This window comes from Amphiura filiformis, unplaced genomic scaffold (assembly GCF_039555335.1).
Source record: "Amphiura filiformis unplaced genomic scaffold, Afil_fr2py scaffold_87, whole genome shotgun sequence".
In the NCBI taxonomy this organism is placed as follows: domain Eukaryota; kingdom Metazoa; phylum Echinodermata; class Ophiuroidea; order Amphilepidida; family Amphiuridae; genus Amphiura; species Amphiura filiformis.
In genome coordinates, this window is record NW_027305551.1 from 304,465 (window position 1) to 328,612 (window position 24,148).

At 38.4% G+C, this 24,148-nt stretch overlaps 1 protein-coding gene across 1 annotated transcript; it reads right to left on the minus strand.

Moving 5' to 3' along the window:
• Nucleotides 1–540: 540 nt before the first annotated feature.
• LOC140144845 (uncharacterized) lies at nt 541–19,516 on the minus strand. The gene is made up of 11 exons (XM_072166649.1): nt 19,454–19,516; nt 10,377–11,785; nt 8,871–9,061; nt 7,976–8,201; nt 7,180–7,343; nt 4,650–5,263; nt 3,482–3,614; nt 2,780–2,962; nt 2,439–2,538; nt 1,867–1,935; nt 541–1,057 (listed from the first exon to the last, which is right to left on the minus strand). The coding sequence occupies exons 2-11, from the start codon at nt 11,723–11,725 to the stop codon at nt 988–990; spliced, it is 3,099 nt and encodes a 1,032-aa protein (XP_072022750.1). The 5' UTR covers nt 11,726–11,785; nt 19,454–19,516; the 3' UTR covers nt 541–987.
• Nucleotides 19,517–24,148: the final 4,632 nt, after the last annotated feature.

The window sequence follows — 24,148 nt, forward strand, 5'->3', positions numbered from 1 at the left end:
GGTAAAGTAGACAACAGTTAAATCAAATTAAACCAAGATTTCAACTCTGTGGCGCAAATGGGCTATTCAATTTAGAATTCACACTACCCCTGTGGAAGATTTTGGAAATATCTTCCACAGAGGGAGTATGAATTTCAAATGGAATTTACACATTAGCAGCTCCATTTGAAACTCACGCTCCCTCAGGGGAAGATTCAGGTTGAATCTTTCTCAGAGGGTGTATGAAATTCAAATGGAGCTGCCTAACATGCTCATTCCATTTGCAGTTCATACTCACCCTGTAGAAGATATTTCCAAAATCTTCCACAGGGTAAGTGTGGATTTTAAATGGAATAGTGAGTGTACCTCAATTCCAATTTCAGTCGGTCAGCGTTCAACTCCATGGATGATGATTTCAGTCAGGTGGATTATTACCAAAGGTCTGACTGACATTATCCACTCAGTTGAACGGGTGTGTAGGATATTTTATTATTATTCAAGGTTTATTTTGATGCATGTTAAAAATGTTGGTTTTTCTATACAAACACACATTCCCAAGATGGCTGAACATGCTCCTAGGCATACAATGTGCCGACTGATCACTGAATAAGTTGTATACAATAACAAATTTCATTTGGAATGACATTCACAACCTTTTACAGTATACCTCGAAGGTTCCCACATAACACAGTGTCCAGTTATATTTCAATTCCACATAATATCAAAGGGGTAAGTGCAGGGAGCCCTATCTGCAATAGCTGCCAGGTGTCATATTTTTTCTGGCGTTAGGCAGGATGTGCTTGTGGCCCCTGAACATGTTCAAAACAAAACTACCAACAGGTTATATAGGTTTTGCTCTAAACATGTTCAGGGGCCAATGACACGGGTTTTTCCTGCCCAATGACGATGTGTACAATATAGAATATAGATATTGCAAAATGTTTATAGGGCAGCTATTGCTGATAAGGTGTTCATGCAATAATCCCTTGATTTCTGCTGGTTAAGGTTTCATTCATTGCCGACCTGTTGATGTGCAGCTATTTGCTTGGTTGATTGTCTGGTTTGAATAGCTTGCATTCTGAAAAAAAAATTGAATGGACATGATGAGAAGATAGAAAATGTGAAGTCATTATCACAGGTTTAGAGCAGGCTATGTCCGCTATAGTATGTCTTGTCTCAAGTTGAGAGTAACGCCATGTTTGATTTTGCAGCGGCAGATTCAAATTACATGCTAATCTAATCTTGCGGGGCGTGGACCGTATACACACATATAGAAGGGCGATTTGTCCGTACGCTGGCCATGCAACCACGTAAACGCACCGATTCAAATCTGGCATTGTGAAATCCAAAATGGCGGTACTCTCAACTGAAAATGAGACAAACTATAATGGGCATAGTATTTGGCTTTTCCAGTTGGGGGATGAGGTTGGAAAAAAATTCTTGAAGTATGGTGAATCCAGCACCTTTTGGGTTCGCTCAAAAAATGTTTGGCATATTGGAAGCTAAAATGGCAAAAGTGGAACAAGTTTGCACACAGAGCGCAAAAAATGGCACTTTTAAAACTAAAATGGTCAAATATGAGATAATTTGGTCAGAAACCCACATAAAGGTGTCAAAATTAGGGGAGGGGAATGATTGTATGGACCACCCCACCTCCCCCTCAAAATATTGGGGGATTCATCCCACAGGATATATGCCTATGAAAACACTAATATTGCTATGAATGTAGAGAGAATTTGGTTAGCTGCAGCTTGATACCCCACTTGTGACAAAATTCAAAACATGGTTTGTACCCAAAAGACAAATATAGATGGGCACCCCAGCCTGTGAGCATAGCTCCCGCGTGACTTTTACCTTTAACTTGACTGTGTTTCATTAAATACCAACCTCTTCCTCAGAATGCACCCTGGGCAGAACCACTCCTCAGTTGGCTGTTCCTCTATCTCTACACACACCCTGTGTAAAAGAAATATTGGGAGTTAATGGAGCAATTTGTAAGGTTAGTCTCTTGACCTCTTTGATGTATTGCTCTCTTATCCAAGTGCAAAGCTATGTGTGCCTCTTCAGCCCCCACCCATCCATCAGGGTCTTGGCTAGAATTTGACAAGTATCCGTCAGTTTCACCAAAACTCCCTGTCCCTGTCTGAAATTGGACCCTGAAAACAGAAACCAAAACAGAAAATTCGTCCACATGGCTATTGCTATAGCCTTTATTTATGCCCAAATCCCTAGAGTAGACTGGACTTACGTCATATCATGAGGGCTCTGATTTTGTTGATCCGCTATCACTCTCGCTCAAAAATGAAATCATAATCTTGGGCAGTTTTGTCACGTAACTGGACCAAATTATGATTGTACATCTTTCTCTCTCAGTATCACTTGCTGTATATCCAATACTAGTTTATATTCTCAAAAACATAACAAACATTTAAGCAAATGGCATAAAAGTATCTACTCACCAATGGAACCAGTTATTACATGAGCAGCAGCGGATCATATGCAGTTTGCCCGTCACCTTGTCGCATAGGCCACACTTCCAGTCATTACGTTTCAACTCAACTGTTCAAAAAATAAAAACCACATACTAGGGTTAAATATTGATTTCAAATCTTTAGGAAAGTTGTCTGTATAGTAGAATAATCTATAGTTATGTAATCCATTTCGTCGTCTACATCACACACTGTCGTATCTCAAAAGACTGTGATGAGATACACTGTAAGATTAACTTTACGTATTATAAAATTTTGTTCAATATTGCAATCTTATGTGCACTAATAAAAGAAAGAATCAACTTTCTTACCAGCACTCTCTAGCAGATACCAGGCATCTCTCTCCAGTAACACTCTAATAGACGTCATATCAGCATCTATGACCTCATCTGGAAGCTTGGAGCAGATGATCTCTACCTCCTCTCTGTTGATGAGATTACCACCGGATAACAAGCGATCCATCTGATGCTTCTCACATATCAAAGACAGTGTGTCTGTTGGATACAGAAGTAAAGTAGTTAGGGGTCTCAATGATATTACTAACCGAAACATAAAGACAAATTCTCTGTCACTGGTACTGTAAAGAGGGGTGCCATAGAATTATAGTTAGGGCAAACTTAGAGGTAGGTTTTGCAGGATTTAGTTCTGAGTTTTCACCTTGTAGGTGAAACCTTTGGACATATACGACAGCTCATAATACTCTATAAGCTGCTACTGCTACTGTAGTTAATCTGTCACATGGTTGGGATCGGGTCATCAAGCAACTTCCTCATCGATTGACCTTGGATGACCCTAAATCATCCACACAGCTGAAGGCCAAAGGTTTTGGCCGCAACGTTGGTGATTCCATTTAACCAAAAGTGAGTTTTTCTGGTTGACCAGATTTAATTATCTACTAACTGATAATACTCATCATACGGAAGAAGAAGAAGAAGAATCTAATGGACAGATAGTGTAAAGAGGAATGCCATGGAATTATGGTTAGGGATAAGGTTAGGGCATCCCATACTTACATAACATCTCTTTTGTAAGTCTGATACCCAGTGTACGATACTGTGATGTCGTTGCCAAGGAATCTAATGGGCAGGTGGCGTTCTCTGCCGCAGCAGGCACAAGGCGATATGTAATTACTGGCATGTCATCCTCCTATAAAGAACCAATCAAGTACACTATGATTAGATATTTCTGAAACAACTTACTTTAATCCTAACACAGATGAACTTTCATGCTAGTTTAATCCTAAGATGTTTATAAAACTTGAAAGAAATTATTACATTGAAATATCCAGAAGGTAAAACAAAAATCAAGGTCACTCAGGTGGTGGTTTGGGTGATGGCGTTTGCACAAAATAATGTTATTACATAATGATGTATATTCATACGTAGCGGTAAACGTAAATAGGAAGCAATTTTAGACTTCTACGCTACTCAAATTTCACTCACCGGAGCACTTACCGGGTCAACCGGCATCTGAGCAATAACATCAGCTGAAGACGCCGGTTGACCCAATGAAAGCACTCCGGTGAGTGAAATTTGAGTAGCGTAGAAGTCTAAAATTGCTTCCTAATGTTATTACAAATTTTAAGTTAAGGAAGATGTCAAAATCCAACTGCCAGGCAACCATCTGCATTTAAGGCAGAATAACCATGTTCTTTTGCTCTGAACAACAGAAACCAGACCCAAATTTGTTAACTTACCAGAAGGATTTGTTGTAACAACAAAAAGTATGCAGGGCATTGCGGGCACCTATGAAACTATAATAATTTGCACTTAGGGGTTCATTATGCAGGTTTTGAAAGCTGTGTATCACCATATATAGTATACGCTGTATACCCTACTTTTGTTCAGCTTGTTACCCCAATACATAAAAACAGGAAAATCTGTTCCAACTGACCAGCAGGGAAACAAAGGATGGCTCCAAAAGGATACAACAGTGTCACACTAGCAATGGATAAAATTAAAAACAAGGAAAATATGACACAACATCCAATGGGGGAATAACACAAGACATAAACAAAGTTAAAAACCCAATGTTTCGAAAAGACAAAACTTTTCTTTCTCATGGGATAAAATAAGAGACCTGCTCTCAATATAGTGGAGACCAGCTAAATACAACATTTTTTCATGAGACCTAACCCCAATATAACATTTTTCATTAGGCCTAATTGCTTCTCTTACTCACCCCTTCCGCTGCCTCTGCCGGTGCAGGTACACGTACATCCGAGTTTGTATTGTTCTCCATCGACTCTAATATATTCATAGCGCTCTCTGCCGCAATCTCTATCGTCGCCACCTGTTCGCCTTTTTGTGCACCTGTCTGCATCGTCACCACTTTACCATCTCCCCCACCTGCACCATCCGCTATTTTCAGTACCTGTTCTCTGACCGGACGAGTACGCGATGACCCTTCCCCGTTCACCCCGGCAGCATTTGGCATCTCTTTGAACACATTCAACGCCGCTTTGACGTGGCTCCCTGCCGTCAGTAGACTGTCGCGATCTTGACAATCTTTGCAACTTCTCGCGACTTGGTCCAGGTCCCCAAGAAGGGTATCCCGCAGCGTCGCCACGTTGGTTGTGACGACTTCTCCCAGACGCTGCAGCGATTCCACCGCTATTTCAGTTTCGGATTCTGTGGCACATGGAGGAGGGATCCAATCAAATTCAGCACTGTCAATTTCAATCTGCTGATCATCGATGCTCACCCCATCGCCTTGTTCCGATGGAGGCAAGTGCTTCTTGACTATTCGCTGTATGTTCATGAGGTCTTTTTTTGTTAATATACTACTCCTTGTGCCTGCAACATAAAGCAAAATTCAAAAATTTTCTGTCAACATCAGTAAAGAACATGAGAACATAAAATGAAACAAAAAGATTAGACTAGGAAACAATGGGATATTCCAGTTGAAATCCATACAACCCTTGTAGAACACATGACCTTAATCTTCCACACAGGGAGTGTAAATTTCATATGGGGTTACCTAAATGGGTGGCTGCATTTGACATCTCCACCCCTCTGTGTGAGAGATTAAGGTCATGTCTTCCATACGGAATGTATGGATTTCAACTGGAAGAACCCAATATTTCATTGGGCAAACTTTCATTTGAGGTGGTACTACACCCCTTGATAAATTTGTGAATATTTTTGCATTTTTCTCAAAAATTAATAACACACTGGTATAAACAAAAGTTGTGTTTGTTATAGGGGCAAGGAATCCAGTTACTACACTGGAAATTAAGTGGCTCAAGACAAGCAGTACATTATTTATGATAAGAAAAGAGGTACCGCTAGAATGTACCTCATTTCTTAACATATATAATGAACCATTTGTCTTGAATCACTAAAATTTCAGTTAAGTAATTGGATTCCTTGCCCCTATAATATACATAACTTTTGTTACCAGTGTGTAGTTATATTTTGAGAAAATGCAAATTTAGTCACAAAATTGATCAAGGGGTGTAGTACCACCTTAACTCATTTTTTTTGCACAGCAAAAATTGCTATGCAACATTTGCTTTGTATAGCAATTCCCAAACTTTGCATAGCAATTTTTCAAGGCAGTAGTACCACATTACCAACATGTTTTTTGCATCCAATATTAATAACTTGAATGTTTATGGAGTCAATGTACATTGACTAATGAGACTAATGAGTTTTAATGAGTTTAAATTAAACAGCTGCAAAAAAGATGTTTTATCACGTCTCTTATAATTACACAAGTGAAATTAAAAAACAAAATATTAATCAAGATACACATGAAAATAGCTTTGAATAATGTGCTCTTATACTGTACAGTCATACATGCCATAGCATGCTAACCCAAATATTTACTTTAAAAATATCATTTTAAGGCCTGGAGTAGACTGATATAACATTAAAATTCTACTAACTGGCACCAGCATACTGAGACTTTGGAGAAACAAGGGAGGAGATGAAGAGGAGAAGAGTAGGAGCAGGAAGGGAAGAGGAGGAGGAGAAGAGCAGGAGCAGGACGAGGCGAACAGGAGGTAAAGAGCAGGAGGAGAAGAGGAGCTGGATGAGAAGAGCAGGAGGGGAAGAGCAGGAGCAGGATGAGAAGAACAGGAGGTAAAGAGCAGCAGCAGGAGGTGAAGAGCAGGAGGTGAAGAGCAGGAGGGGAACAGCAGGAGCTGGAAGAGAAGAGCAGGAGGTAAAGAGCAGGAGCTGGAAGAGAAGAGCAGGAGGTAAAGAGCAGGAGCAGGAGGTAAAGAGCAGGAGCAGGAGATGAAGAGCAGGAGAGGAAGAGCAGGAACAGGAGGGGAAGAGCAGGAACAGGAGGGGAAGAACAGGAGCAGGAGGAGAAGAGCAGGTTCAGTAGTTGAAGAGCAGGAGCAGGAGGAGAAGAACAGGAGGGGAAGAGCAGGAGCAGGATGAGAAGAGCAGGAGGGGAACAGCAGGAGCTGGAAGAGAAGAGCAGGAGCAGGAGGGGAAGAGCAGGAGCAGGAGGAGAAGAGCAGATTCAGGAGGAGAAGAGCAGGTTCAGGAGGGGAAGATCAGGATCAGGAGGAGAAGAGCAGGAGGGGAAGAGCAAGGGCTGGAGGAGAAGAGCAGGAGGGGGAGATCAGGAGCAGGAGGGGAAGAACAGGAACAAGAGGGGAGAGCAGGAACAGGAAGGAAAGAACAGAATCAGGAGGAGAAGAGGAGGTGGAAAAGGAACACAGAGGGAGGAGGAGCAGGATTGATTCCCTACTTACCTTGTTTCAGACCACTCTCATGGTATTCTTGCAAGATGTGGTCCCACTTCTTGCCCTTGACTATCTTGCTGGCAATCTCTCTCTTGTCTTTGGCTGGGATCTTGAGGTATTCCAACTGAATAGGATGACCATGATGAGTGATGCATGCCTCGGCTTGGATCTCCCTGGAGTCAAGCAAACATTTTGATTTCCTTCATTACATATGTTTAACATTTGCAACCTAATTGCATCCCTACTGTTTTCCCTACCTTATATAGATAAATGCACCCTTTAAGCATTGGCAGACACAGTGGCGCAGCATTCTAGGACTTTGACTCATAATCGCAAGGTAGCTTGAGGTTATGGGTTCGAGTCCCTGTAGCGTCAATGTGTTGTGCACTTAGGCAAGGCTCTTCAACCCTATTCCCTCTCCCCACCCAGGTGTACAAATGGGTACCAGCTTTATAACAGACTCGCTGTGGAGCAGGTATCGCCGTAGCAATCTCCCTGCAGTATTATTATATGGAGGAGCCTGGCCCAATCATTTCAAAATAGAGATGGGCACTTTGGCTTGTAAGCATGCATATTGTCCCCTTTACCTAAGTATGGAGTTGCATAAAAATGTGTTTTAAATCATTAGAAAACCATTGAGTCTTGATAGCTGATATTTCTTAACAATATTTGCTATTATTGTGTATTACAATACTGTTTTGCATGGAAAGTGTTTCAGGAAAGGAAAGCCAGGAAGGATTTTCCTGAATTCCATATTTTTTCCAAGTCCTCTTTGTGATTCTCATCACACAACTCCAGTACTTACCCTGTTTTCTTGTGTTCAAGGACATTGATACCAGCTGTACAATATGCCCCCATCTTTGTCGTCACTTTGCGTCTCTTTCCCGTGCTCTTTGAGTTGTGGAACCCACTCCGACTACAGTAATAGCGATGCTTGTTGTTAGGTCCCTGCGTGTTGACGCTAGCGCCTCGGGTCTTCACAAAGTTAGCACAGTTCTCTTTCTCAATCTTTTCCTTCCATAATATGAATTCTGAAAGATAGGCAGTCAAGTAATTTGAAGGCTAGGTAAGCTTTCAGTGCTTACATGTGTGCTACATCTAAGATTTAGTCTTCTTTAAGCCTCTATAATGGGTCTAAAATTGTCAAAAGTGATTCTCTAAATCATCATCAAGAATTTCAGAATTAAGAACTGTTCCTCTTTTGTACCTCCAAAAACTCAAAAATAGAAATAATTCCAGTTAAATATGAAAAGTTGGCAGGGCTGAGGACGGAGGTATGTAATAATAATGAGGCTCAACTTCAATTTCAGGACCACTGTAAGTAGCACTAACATTTTGATTGACTTCTAGAAAATTAGAGCAGTCTGCATTTTAATACTGATAGCAGTCCACGGTACCAAGGGGGCAGGAACTGACTTGAAATATAAGGGGAAAATTTATTAAAATTGTGACATGTTTTAATCTAATTTATGGTCAACATTTATCATATTTAATAATCAATTTGTAATTCACACTTTTGCACTTGATATGGGCAAATAATTGTCGCAATGACTAACGTATATGTTTGTCTTTGTCTAGGTAAAATCAATTTTGGAACAGGTTTTCAAGATGACTTTGGACATTTTTCTGCTTGGAAATGTTGCCTGGTATACCTCTGTCGAATTTAAAATATCAATTACTAATAAAATTGAATTACTCACCAGCCATGTTAGAAAATGTGGCCGTCATCATGGTCATAGGTATCTTATGTGCTTCAGTGATATGTTCTCTAAGGACTTCAAGACGATGACAGTCAAATCCACAGCCTGGGTTTTGACAGTGAATTGGTTTGTTGGCATTGACAAGCTGTGGATGCTTGGCAAGCCGGTGCTTGTAAAGACCATTGCGATTTCTGCAAAGTACAATTATTAAAGGGTTAAAGGGTGATGTAAAAGTTGAGGAAAATGGTGCAAATCATTTACCAGAGGTGAACAGGAGACCATGCGCTGGAGGTACTATTTTCATAGAATTTTGTCGTTCTTGGCTTGTACGGTTCTCGACCCAAAGCATCAACCTCAATGACTCCACTTTGACATGCGTTGTTGTAAAAAATTAGTAAAAAAAAACCACATTTTGAAAAAAAAAAAAATTTGAACAAATTCTTTTTTAAATACAAATTTAAAAAAAATTCAAATTAGTTCACTATCATTATAACGAATATGCAAATTAGACCCCAAGAAGTTAAAAAGATAATATTTTTGAAAAAAGTATGCAAATTAGTTCATTATCATTATAACAAACATTCAAATTAGACCAAAAAAAAAAAGAAGTGGCCAAAGTTTCTCACCATGGCCTGTACCTATTCTAGAATATCTTAAGTCAATACACCTAAAGATGTGGTATGGACATTGCAAAAACAGTATGCCTCATGGTGGAGCCATAAAAGTATAATACAAAGTGTTCAGTAATGAGGCTCGCATCAAATTTTTGAGCTGAGATAAAGAGATTGCATTTTTCTCACATATTCTAAAAGAAAGAGCAATGTATTGTCCAATATTCAAATTTAACATAAAAATTCTTTCTTTTTAAGTGATATCTTGCTTGCTCATGTTAAAATACATATCGAGGATTTGGTTCAGTGCAAGGGACCTCATCTGCAATATATTTTAGATGTTGACTGCTCAGTGCCAGAAGTGGACAAGTGCATTAGCTGCCTGTGAGCATTTGACAATTTACACACACAGTATATTGTACTTATTACACATGGTAACTATTGTAATTACCACTTCTGGAACTGAGCAGTCGATGTGTACAATACAGAAAGCCAAAATTGTCAAATGTTCATAGAGCAGCTATTACTAGTACATATAGGGCCTTCTTGCACTAACCCCTTTGTCATGTTATACAAATATAGAGATGTACAGGGGGTAAGTGACACTTGATTTACACAGGCATGTGCCAGGGATTATACCCAGCTGTGAATCTGGCCATGAGAGGCTACATTATCAATTAGAGAGTAATTTGTGGTTTTGGCCCATTTCTGTTTAGAGAAGAGTGACCAGATATCGTCGTTGGACAGCAACAACCTCCTATGTGCTGTTTGCCCCTGAACATGAATAAAACAAAACTGCCAGCAGGTTACATAGGAAGTTTTGCTTTAAACATGTTCAGGGGCCAATGACACATAGGAGGTTTTTCTTGCCCAACGATATGTTGAAGCAACTCACCTGTACACTTTACCACATATACCACATTTGCGCACGCCAGGACTACCTATCGTCGACGACATCAATGATTCTTGATCAAATGACACATATTGAATTTGCTGACCTTCCCCTTGTTGTGGACTTGACTGTATCAATGACACCGGTGTGACTGCAGAATCAAACGCCTGAATCAAGATGCTGGTCGGGGCTGATGTAGGAGTTTCTGGCGAGGTACCAGGAGGCAGTGGTGTGCTGGATAACATGGGAGGGGAGGGGCCTTGATTTGGAATGGGCGATGCGGCAGATGTAGGAGCAGAGGTCATAGCGGATACTTCGCTAACAGAAACAGGTATCGGTTGCGCAGACGATGGATCTACTTCCATGGGCTGCTCTTGTGATTGCGCATTGTGTTCAATTATTTGTAGCGCTGAAGTCATTTCTTTCTGCGCTGTTTCAACAAGAATGGCTGCAGCTTGCTGAGCTTCCAATGAGGAAGCTGCTTGACTGGTGGCTGGCTCTTCAACTTCCATAGAAAGCACAATAATTTGTTCAGTACCTTCTTCTGTTGTTACTTCTTGTACATTATGTGTCTCTTGTTGAATGGGTACTTGATGCTGACCTGGTGGTGCCTCTTGTACTATCTGTATCTGCACATCTTGCACTTGAGGTGGTTCCAATGGTGCTTCTTGTGCTGCTGTTGCTTGGACAGGGGGTTCTGACGGTGCTTCCTGGACCTGCACTTGGGCAGTGCTGCCTTTCTGCAGTTCTGACAGTGCTGCCTGAACCTGCGCTTCAAGTGGTTCTGACGTTGCCTCCTGTAACTGTGTTACAGGAGGTTCTAACTGTGTCTCTTGCACTTGTGCTTCTGTTGGTGCCTCCTGTACCTGAGCTTCTGATGGTACCTCCTGTACCTGAGCTTCTGATGGTACCTCCTGTACCTGAGCTTCTGATGGTACCTCCTGTACCTGAGCTTCTGATGGTGCCTCCTGTGCCTGAGCTTCTGATGGTGCCTCCTGTACCTGAACTTCAGGTGGTTCTGATGGTGCTTCCTGTACTTGTGGTTCTTGCACTTTAGGTGGTTCCGATGATGCTTCTTGTACCTGCACTTCTTGTGCTTTAGGTGGTTCTGATGACTCTTCAGCTGCTTGAGGTGCTTGAGACTCCTCTGTTGGTTGAGGTACTTGAGACTCTGGTTGAGATTTTTTAAGCTTGTCTGCCATTTGAGATTTTTTAGGCTTGTCTACTGGTTGAGATTTGTTAGTCTTGGCTACTTTCCTGGGAGATTCTTCAACTTCAGATTGCTCCTCTCCCGCAGTATCACCTGACCTGTTCATCTTGTTACTCAACCGAGCTGACCTTTTTGGAGGCATGGTTTATCAATGGCAGCTTATTCGGATACAGAGTCAAAACTTTTTTGTTTCCAGAGATTCCTAAAATATAAAAGAAAATGCAAAGAAATAAATGAATTTATAAATTTCATGACAAATAAAAACATTCACTGTGAAACTAGCACATCCTAACCCAGATTTTTTGTTCCAAAATTTAAGACAAATTTTTAATGTTCTACAATACTACTACTCCACTTTGGGACAGATTTCAGGAAGCTCTTTTAGGATGTTTGAGTTTGAGCACACCCATTCGCACCCAATCCAAAATCAACACACATTGCTTACTACGTGGCAGGCTAGTGTGTCCATGGCATTAACATATGTTGTCATCCTCCAGCAGGCCCTCGCATGTCCAACATAATGTAGGCGTAACTGCGAATATTGGACCCACTGTTCTCAAGCCATGCCAGGCTTCACCATCTTACTGATGGTAAAGCTTGGACTAACATAAATGACTTACTGGATGAAGCTTGAACTAATAAATGAATGGTCAAGGTGAAGCTTGACCTAAGCTTTTAGACGTTATGGTGAACTGATGGTGAATAACTGAACCATCTGGAGATATGAATGGTGAGACAATGGAAAACTTTTTGATGCATGGTGAAGCTTGGCCCAACAGTGCAGTGCAGTCTGACTGTAAATCTATGAGCAAACAGTGAAAGCAAGGTGATGCATAAACTTGTAGTATACAAAACCATGAAGGTGAAAAAGGGTGAATGCTTGAGGGTAGGTACAATGTACTGAATGACCCTTGCAAAATATACCAACCCTAATAACAAACCTTCCTTGAAACCTTTCAGTAAGTAAGTTAAGGGGGCCCTTCTCACACCATCATCTTGGATAAAAATGTGTTAAGTCTGTGTTTGAAATTTGGGGGTGAAATTGCAAGAAAAAACTTTGTCCTATCATTGAAATTCCTGCCCTAAATGTTTACTTGCATTTTAGCTAAGGAGTTTGACTGAAATTGGGACCCTAAACATGGTCCTACTATCAATAGAAATGACGGCAAAGACGTCAGTCGTATGTGGCGCTCTCTATTTTCAAACAATCAATCACAGAGCCGCTAATCCTTATCACATCGTATGTGGCGCTCTCTATTTTTAAACAATCAATCACAGAGCCGCTAATCTGTACCACGTCCGCAATTAAGTGATATAAACGCTCATCGTGCATACAATCAATCAATCGGTCCATGAGTGGCCAAACGGTTCCTGGTAAGCCGTATACTTCTACTACAGTATATGCAGTCTACATGTTCTCTGTTGACAAGGAGCAGTCTTCATTGAACAGCTTTTTCAGAGCCAACAAACCTTTAATTTAGCAGATAGGCGAGGTCTGCTTGTTTTCTGTAGACAAGGGGCAGTCTTCAGTGAACGGCTCTTTTCATAGCCACCAAAACTTACAAAAAAATCAGCAGATAGGCGAGATCTGCTTGTTTCTGACAACACAATGAGTTTGAACCTGTTCTAGTCTCTTAGTGGTAGCTTTTTAAAAATAGCCTATTTCAAATGGATCATTCAATATGACATACCGTATTGTCTGTAATAAACGCTTCCCTCTAATAAATGCCCCCCTTCAATTTTTCTGGAAAAATTGACAAAAATGCAAACATTTCCATGCTAAATCATGTGAGAAAGCTTAAAACCAGTCTTGTCAGTGACGATCACTAAATTGCATGGACAAAACCTCAATATTATGACTCAAACTTCCATCCATTCCTTGCCTAATTATGGTAGAATCTCACCAGATTCTTGCTTGATGGTGCACTTACGGGTGTAATTTTGTTGTATTTACCACAAAAATATCATTTTCTATTCAATTTCCTTGAGTGCCGCCATGTAAGTAGTATTAGTATCAGCCCTCGAATTAACCCACAGCACCGACGGCATATTGCCGTGGGTGCCCACCCCCATTGCCGTAATGCGCTCAAAATATGTCCTTTACCGACGGCAGTATACTTGCCGTGCCCTCTAATGAAGTTGCTGTGGTGCCCTAGCCGGCCAGCCCTGCCCCTTCATTATAAAATCATAACTGGTAAAAAACCCGAAAAATTGTGGAAAAATAAAATTGAAAATCTTGAACATGATCGCTATTTTGAGCATCGTAACCCAGCTATCAATCACAGTATACACAATAGTTTGTTGTGAATTAATATTCATTACCCCTACGTAAGCTTACATATTCAGCCAATCACATCGGCTTTTATACATTATCTGATTGCTAGAAATCTGACTTCATTTTTCCGATTGGTCAGAGAAATACCTTCAGCGTACTATCGACCAATCAGAAACGCTGTTAGTAACTAAGATTCCTTGTGTCATGAACAAAATCCGAGCTGGGCAAATCAATTGATCTCTCGATTAGTCAACATTGACTTCCCATTGCAAACCGATGGCGATACCCTTCCGGTATCATCTTATCTTGTGTACATGTGACTCACTGATGTGACTCCATCTCTAGATGTTTTGCACGAAATAGTTTTTATCCCGGCGAATTTGATCAATATTATTACCAAAGTTACAGCTGTTTCGAGTCAGTTTTGCAGCTCAAAACTAGGGATCGCAAAATTTAAGTAAATTAAACTGTTGATTTTTGATTGCTTTGTATTATTTAAGCAGGTTTTTTGAGCAATCAGGATAGTTTTAGTGTAAAGTTGAGTCAAATTTTACTTTGGTGTTGAATTCAGCTGACAGCAATGCATCTAAAGTCTGCACAAAAAGTAACTCAGCTGTTATATATGGTCATTTTCACGGTAAAGGGTGTAACTTTTGATTTTTAGGGTCAAAATTTCAAACCACTTAAATATGTTTCTGTTTACTGAAATCATGCATAGAAGCAACTTAAATTCTAGTAAAATAATGTTTCAAGGCTTAAACCTTTTGGTTTCTAATAAAAAATTTGACATTTCCATAACATTTTGGTTAAAATCTAAGAAAAAATGTATTTTACATATGCTCAGAAAATTATGACATGAAAGCTGGAATACATGTGAAATCCCATTCCAAAGTAAGTCAACAGATATAAGTTAAATTTTATACCATGTTTTGCTATGTTTGTAATTGCAGTTTTGAAAATTTTTAACGTGTCATTTACAATGGAAATTTCCCAACCTTAAACATATTTTTTAAGTTTTAATTGGGTTCCTAAAATAATTTGAATGTCTAACTTCATGTATAAATACTACTTGATGAAAGGAACCTACCAGCCAAGTTTCACAGAAATTGGAGTTATTTTTTAGAATTGGCAATTCAAGCAATTTGTGTTTCGGAGGCTTCAGTTAACAACACAGGTGATCATAAAAGTAAAATATTTGGCTAACTACTACAAGTTGACATGAAAAAATAGGTAAAAAATATCACAATTACCAATTTTCATGCTTTGCATTTAAGTATTGAATTTCAGTTGTGACAAAAATTAAATTATCACAGCAAGTCATTTTTTTTGTTTCGGAGGCTTCATGTTAACAACGGTTAAACATTACAGAAGTAGTTTTTTTGAAAACAACACTGTTGGGATATTCTAAGCTGTTATTTTCTTGTGTGTATTGAATTAATGATTCTATGCAGCAGATATTGTAGATTAATCACACATTAATTTTTTCACCCATTTGTTAAGTATGGTGTTTTTTGCATGTGAAGCCTCCGAAACAGGCTTTCTTGGGTATCAGTAAATTTTTCAAACATTAACCATAATATCAAATTTTTTTTTAATTTATGACATTCTGCACATATCAAGTAACAATTACAATGCAAATATCAATGATAATTAATCTTATTGTTGTTTCGGAGGCTTCATTTGTTTCGGAGGCTTCAAGTGTTAACGGAAAGTTTGTATTGGGTCCCATTTTCAAACGGTGATATATATCTCCACGATTTAAAAACAAGTGACTTGAGGATCTACTTTAATACATTTTGATAAATAGATTGGACAAGCTCTTTTATTTATATTTGCCCAAGCTAGCTGAACAGTTTGTTTCGGAGGCTTCAAAAAAGTTAACGGAAAAACGGCTCTTTGAAGTCAAGATTTTATAAAAATTTTAAAAGCTTGCAAATCGACTAATTTTAGTTACCCATTTCAAGTTAAGATATCAACTGTTATGAATCAAGAAGAAGTGAAGAAATAACCAAGAATTATGAACCAAAGCTATACCCACAAAGTTTGTTAACAATTGTTAACGGAACATGAAGCCTCCGAAACGACAAATATCGAAGTTCGGTTCTCAAAAATACAGGGCTTTTCACAATTAAATCTAATGTGGCAGTGTTTACTGAACATATGACCATACTTTCAGGATAAGAAAAATTATCCATGAACTAACTGAAGAAAACACAGGCTTTTACAAAAATGTTACTGTTTTTTATAGTTTTTCAAAATGGCAATATTAAGTACATTTAAGCCTGCTAAAACTGAATGCAGTAACTCCCAAAGATGATTATGCTACCCAAGGTAGCTGCTAACTAGATGACTTATGTGGCCAAAAATCATGGAATTCTGTGGCTTTATTAGAACACTACGGATCAAAATGTTAAAAATCCAAAGTTACACCCTTTACCGTGAAAATGACCATATACGTCTATAGATTCAGAACTACCGTAACATGGGGTGGCTTTGGACAATTTTGATGTATTGTCGTAAATATTTTTATAATGATCAGTAGAATTTTGAGTTTCATGTTGGGTTTGGCAAGTACCAATAGAGGACAGTTCATGTCCAGAAGGTCAACTCGAGTTTATTTTATTTTACGATAATTTTTTGGGGGCAAAGTTTGTCCAAAGTCACCCCTGGGTTTGGGGTGACTTTAGACACCATGTAATCAAGTGCATGTCCAAAGTAAGGCTGGCATTTTCGGTCGGGTAAACGGGTACCCGCCCGAGATTACATTACCCGGGTAGGAAATACCCTCCCGGGTACCGAATTAAAAAAAAAAAAAAAAAAAATTTTAATTTTTTTTAAAGTTTTATTTTTCGGTTTTGTAGTGTCCCTGGACCTAGACCTAAATGCTAGGATCATTCATGGTTGACCTAAAAAAAAAAAAAAAAAAAAAAAAATTCAAGATATTTTGTTAATTTTAATATGAAAATTGATACTTTGTATTCATGTCATACTCTATTAATGATTTCAAAATGCATTCAAATTCAATACATTTTGAAATCATTAATAGACTATGACATGAATACAAATTATCAATTTTCATATAAAAAATAACAAAATATCTTGAAATTTTTTTTTTTTTTTTTTTTTTTTAGGTCAACCATGAATGATCCTGGCATTTAGGTCTAGGTCCAGAGACACTACTAAAACCGAAAAATAAAAACTTAAAAAAAAATAAAAAAATTTTTTTTTTTTTTTTTTTTTTAATTTCAAATACCCCGTTACCCCCCCGAAAAATACTCCGGGTACCCGGGTACAAAATTACCCGAAAATGTCACCCCGACTTGAAGAGTAGAGCAATGGAGAGGGTGGAAGTAGTTGTGAGGTGGGTAGGAGCACAGAGGACACTGTTGTGGTAGGGCATGGTCACTGTGGTGTATTTTTAACAAAGTGTCAAATTTTTTGTATTCATTTGTTATGTCCAAAGTCACCCCGGAAAGGAAGCCAAACCCTGGGGTGACATTGGACACAGCCTGCTTTTAAATTCTTAAGAGTGGCTAGATATCATGACTATCCAGGTAGGTTCTTGATTCATCTGTGTTTACTTTCCAACCAACAGGCTTGAGTTTCCACTCTTATGTTCCGGTGGAGTACCAAAAGTTTGACCACCACAAAAATCCTGTATTTTATGGACCCCGCTAAAAAGTTCTGAAAAACATACAAGATAACACATTATACTGGAAAACTTTAGTCATTTGTAATGTCCATACATTACCACATAAGAACATACAAAAACATTCTTAGAAATATTAAAAGGTAAAACAGCCTACATGAAATAATAGTTTTTCCCATGTGTGTCCAAAGTCACCCCAGTGTCCAAAGTCATCCCATTTTACGGTAGTAATTGTTTTCACAATATTTCAACATAAAAAGAAGGATGGTTTATTTACGCGCATTTTGATACCACATTTGTCCAATTTTGTTCAATATTGACAATACAGCAGTGTTTTGAAAGAAAAATACCCCAATTTAAAAGTTGCAGTTATTTGTATTGATTTGAAGTAAGCGCGAAGATAATGGCGGGCTTTACGTGTTTACAGTGCTGGCATTATAAACCATTGATCGCTGTAAACTGCAACTTTTAAATTCGGGTATTTTTCTGTGTTGTTAATATTGAACGACATTTGACAAATGGGGTATCAAAATGCGTGTAAATAAATCATCCTTCTCTCTATGTTGAAATATTGTGAAAACAATTATTTGTTTTGAATCTATAGGCGTATTTATAACAGCTGAGTTACTTTTTGTGCAGACTTTATTCGCTTTTGAAAAATTGCCTTGGTGCCCTTCTCAAATTTTCAACCGTTGCCATGATGCCCTTTTGAAATATTACAAATTGCCATGCTGCCTTGCCTTTCCAGTGAAAATCCAAGGCAATTATCAACTTGAAAACTGAAAACTTTTGAAAAAATTTGTAAAAAAATAAAAAAATTATTTTTTTTTACCACAATTACCGGGCCGATACGACATCCGATTCAGTTATCAGTTTTGAGCCCTAGCACATAATGTCAAGTATTCCACTGGTCTTTTTGACTTTATCATAGGGTGTAGCAGTTCTTGGAATAAAAATAAATTTTAACAAATTTGATTTAGGTAAATGTATAAAAAATCAGATTTAAATATTTAAAAAATCTACATTTTTTGATTTAAAAAAAAATCAGCAACCCTGTTTGAAACACACTGAAAAGGTTTATTTATTTATTATTCGACCAATAGACACAACAATGCAGCAATGAATCACACATCAATTTAATACACCGAGGGTTGAGAACCAGAAATCTAACTCACAAACATTGTGAGTTAAGGCTTTCTGGTTCTCTACCTATTTCTATGCCTGCTACCGTAGTTATTAATCCTGTTACATCATCACTTGAACTGCAATTTACTAATGAAATCTAGTAGAAATTGATGAAGCATGACATGACACTGTGTAAAGCAATGGAAGTTCGGCAATAAATACAGCCGATCATGACAGACGATTGCATAAAAAATGTTGTTTGAACTTTTTACACTTCAACTAATTTTAGAATGTTTAAATTAGGCAACCTTTGTTTGCTCTAAAAGATATAGTTGACTATCATCCAAATTTGAACATCAACAGAATATTTATTATTTTGATGACAAACAGTGCAGAAACTGAGAAAGTCAACGACAAATGTCTGGTTTTTGTGATCATGTTTTGGTGATCATGTTTTGGTTCCATATGAGTATAATAATAAAAAAATAACCACATTCCATTTCTTTAGCATTCATTAAGGTTTGGCGTATGGTAAAATTCTCAGATTGATCAGTAATTTTGCTAAAATAATGCATTTTGGAAGAATCGTGATTGCATAGCAATTTCAACATGCACGCATTCGGACAAAAATGATGTTTTTAAGCATTACAGACAGCCCGTAACCCGCTCATTTTTCGGCCAAATGATCACAAATATGCCACTGAAATACAATTACAAATATACTGTAAATATTAAAGACCACTTTCCAAGCCACCCAGGTGATATTTTACAATTTTGAAGGATTTTCAGGTCAAAAACCAATGCCAACATTCACAACTTACTCGCTCGTTTTGGATCGTCGCTGCAAGAGAAAGCGCCGCCAACTGCCAATCAATTATGTGTTTCTAAAAAGAACATAAAAGTTCCAAATTAAGATCGAATAAATACTATTTTTATTTGTAGTGAAAGCTTCTAAAGTTAAACAATTATTGAAAGCTCCTAAAAACTTTTAATACTGTGAAAAAACCTTTTGTATGTATTTGTTATTTTACAAATTTTATAAATTCACTTCACCTAGAAACCTTAGAAAAAAATCAGGAAGTCCATCCCCTGGAATAAATTTATTTCATCAGACGAGTAGTGTAGAAATCTTTATATACAAAGGCTTAAAAAATGTTTAAAATTACATTTTCGCGATGTTTTATATAATATGTTACACTTATATTATCTAAATATCAATTATCTTGGTTTATTTTTGCATGTTTTTAGAAATTTAATAACTATGTAGTCTTTTATTGGCAAATTACTTAATCTATGGGATACATCAATTATGCGGTCTATTTTCTCACTATTGACACTGGACGAGCAATCACTTTTCTCATCCTTCGATTACATTTACTGAGCTATTTACGGTGTGTAATTCCATATGTTTGCTGCAGATAATTTAGCCATTTCCTGTTACCGATTTCTAGGGCGGTAGAAGACCTTTTCAAACAATGGTTCAGCCTTGAATTTTGCAAATCGCTTTCGGGATCAACACCAAAAGAAGACGAGCAATCACTGTGCATCTAATCAAAACACGATTTTCTGCTGGCGAGTGGGTGAGGTCGGAGGACCTGCCTGAACTGAGGAGGTATCAAAATGTCTGGTGCGACAGCGAAGAAAAAGCACATGAAAGCAGTGACACAAAAAGTGAAACTCTTTCGAGCTAGTGAACCTCTTCTAAGTGTGCTTATGTGGGGAATTAATCACTCGGTATGTTTACCAACAACATGAACAAACAAGTGTGAACATGTGAAAGAATCGATGCTCGGGCTCTGCCATTTGCCATGTTTGCCTGAATGGCAATTTGTATGATTGGCAATGACATTGCTGTTGACATGGCAATGGTTTAACTTGCCACTGCACATTATGCAATATGTTTTGCACAGCTCGAGTATTTGAGGGAGAGTTTGATGTTTGTTATGGTGTAACTTAATCTTTTAATTTAGTTTTATACTTGAAAGTTGAAATTTCAATTGAATGAACACTGTCACTGGTTACACGTCACCGCTTTTTTTTTCAACAACAGCAGTACGCAATCCAAGTCCAACTCAACTGGGCTGGGATCGTGTGTCGCGTATTTCAAACAACAACGCAAATGCGCGACCTTGGAATTAGATACACTAATTAAAATACTTCAATCATCACGCAATGTCAGGAATCAAGATTATGTTCATTCAATTGAAATTTCTACTGTAGAATATATGCTTAAGTTTTATTCAGATTTCCTTTTGCAAATTAAGCGTACTGCTACCCGTCCAGCGCGTATTATTTGCACAAGGTCCAATGCACACGCTTGACGTCGTGCACGTATGTGTATGCCCAGCGAGGTCACGTCACACTCGGTGTGACGTGCCCTGAACTCCTAATACATGTAATAACTTTCGTAAGCGACAGACAAATTGCAGGAAAGCGTGCCAATTTAAGCTTCCTGTAATATCTATTGCACATAACATACGAAGTCACAAACTTACAAACTTCAATATGCACTTCAAATACAGCAGACCAGCTGTTAATTATTACCGATCCTGCAGAATAACTTACATAATCGTCCATTTCATGGAATCCTGTTGCTCAGAATTGCAAATTCCATTTTTATCTGTCAAGTGCGCTGTGGATGTGCTCAGAGATTTTATGATGTGCTTCACTAAATCACAGGTGTGAAACTGACTTAATACCACTCGCTCGCTTATGCAGGCAAGCGAAGCCTCCACCCCGTGGCGCTGGGGCATGACGTCATCATGGACTGTGCACAATATCCGACGGCCGGGCGCCATATAACCCGTTTTGTGATTGGTTGCAAAAACCATTTATTGCAATCGTAAGCCAATCAATGAACGTAACAGCCTTAATTAATGTGACCCCCATGTGACCCGCAAGTAAAGTACGTCTAACCTGATTGGTTTACAAAACTACTTTGATAATTGCTAAGCCAGTCAGCGTGCTCGATGTTTTAACAACCTTGTAGAGGTTTTCGCGAGGCAAATTCACATGGTGATCCAGCGATCGAGTATAAAATCAGCGTGACAACTGCACTTGCAGGTGCAATAACAATACATGGACACAATCAGTGACATTTACACAATGAAATAATGAATTATTTATGACATGCATGGGCTGGATTTTACGATCGAGGTAAGGTTTTCGGCCTGTCCCTGTGTGAATATCCTTAGTTTTCAGCACCAAAGATACTTGCGATGACCAGTTTTTTGCAGACACTTTGATAACAGGTAACTTTTATAGGTCATAGGGTAGAAACGATAGTTGTACAATTGTACAAAATATACATTTTGTTATAGGCCTAAAATGTTTACAAAAAATATATTGGTCCACACGTTGTGCATGAATTCAGTTGTTCAACGTATAGTATACGCGATGGTTAAGCTGTCAAAGGAAATCTGAATAAAACTTTAGTTGCTGCCCTTAGCAGTGCCATACAATTTTTATTTACAAGTGTATGCACCGCCCTCAAATTTGTACATTTAAAACCTGTATTTGGTAGGGTATTCTGCAGAAAAGAATTCCAAACTATGACGTAAGCTTCTGTTTGATCACTGTTGTTCTACTCTAGTCTATACCATTATAGGAAAATAATTAATTCATGTTCATCATAGAACTTTCGCACTACGTACAGTACCGGTACATGTGGCGTATATAGCATAGGAAGATGCGAATGTGTGTTATTGCACAAACATGACTGGTCAGTTCTGTAATGTTGCTGTTGCGCTGTACACCCTTGTGTTGTTAGTATTGTTACCCGCAAATTTGCTGGCATACCGAGAGTTCCATGATGAACAAGAAATTAGCAATTAACTGCTCTGTATAAAACAAGCAAATGCCAGTCACAGTAAAACATCAGTGCCACTACCAAAACCCTAGGTTAATGTACTATAAATTGAAAACTATAAATTCCACCCCCTGGCCATTATTATTATTATTATTATTATTAAAGCACATTTCTATAGCGCTCTACAAATAACACAGCGCTCTTGCTCCAAAACAAAATACATAAAAAAAATAAAATAAAAACAACAACAATAAATTACACAATAGGAAAAAGGTATGTCTTCAGAATCCGCTTAAAAGCAGCCACAGATTCCGCTTCTCTGACATAAACAGGGAGTTTGTTCCAGTGCTGCTGTGCTGGGGCCCGAAAACGGTGAAACAGCAATCCCCGGCTCTTTTATTGGAGCGAACTGTATAGAGCCTTGTTTTGTCAGATGATAAGCTGAGCCTGCGACTGCTTCTAGATGAATCTGGATGATTATAAAACATGACAAGATCTTGTAAATATGCCGTAACAGTACCTGATATGCAGTTGTATATGTGCAACATGATTTTGAAGTTAATTCTTTCTTTCACCGGGAGCCAATGGAGGGTATTCAACAAATCGGCTGAGCACCTGTCTTGTCCACATGCAAAGATCAGCCTGGCTGCCTTATTTTGGAGACGCTGTACAGCCGTTCTAGGTCCATTTCACGGGCACCATACATGAGGGAGTTGGCATAATCTATGCAAGACAAGACAAGTGCTCTGACGGCATGATGACACGCATCCTGACTGAGAAAACGTTGTATGCGCTATAAGTTACGGATGTGAAAGTTGAGAGTTTTACAAAGATTGCTAATATATGGGAAGACATATTAAGAGCTCCATCAAAAACAACACCTAAAGTTCTTAACATTGGCAGATGGTTTGATTGAGTGGTTGCCCAAGCTCAGCTCAATGACGGGAGGCTTATTGAGAGCTCTATTGGTGGCAATGATGAAAAATTCCATTTTGTCCTGATTCCAGGGAAATTATGTGGGCTTGTACTTTTCAGACTAATTACATTTAGATTTTCATACCATGTTCCCTGTCCCACACACCCCATGGCAATGGCACTGGCTGTTGCCTTTTTAGTGGAAGTAACAACAGGACACAACAAAAATGCCGGCATAACTTTTTCCAAATAACTTTTGTGCTGAACAGTTTGTAGTTTTACAGATTCTCAAATTACGGTCTACAGGTTGTTTTGTCAAAACTTGAAATTAGGCCCGTTATCAATCGTCGAAAGTATCGATAGTTGGAATTTGGAAAATTCATAGACTTCAGACATGTTGGTACACTCAATTATTGCTGCCTCCCAATTCCAAGCTGAGCCATCATGTCGTCTCAAACCCCTCCAGAAGATCCCCCAAAAGACTTTGTATGGTCGTTTTGTAATGTAGGGGACCTATTCTGTTGTATTTAAACATTGAAGGAAAGTAAATTGCATCTTGAAAATGTATATATCGATACTGTATCATAATTTGCTTTCGATATATCAACTTCAAAAAACTGTATCGATAACAGGCCTACCCTGTACTTGAAATTTACCATTTTTATGCATTATCCTGTCACTTCTATTACTAGTATTAGAAACGTTCAATTTTTAAAATGTTAAATTCCTAAGAAAGCTAAATATATGTAAAACTTTAAATATAATACAATACTACCAATAGTAATGCTGTTCA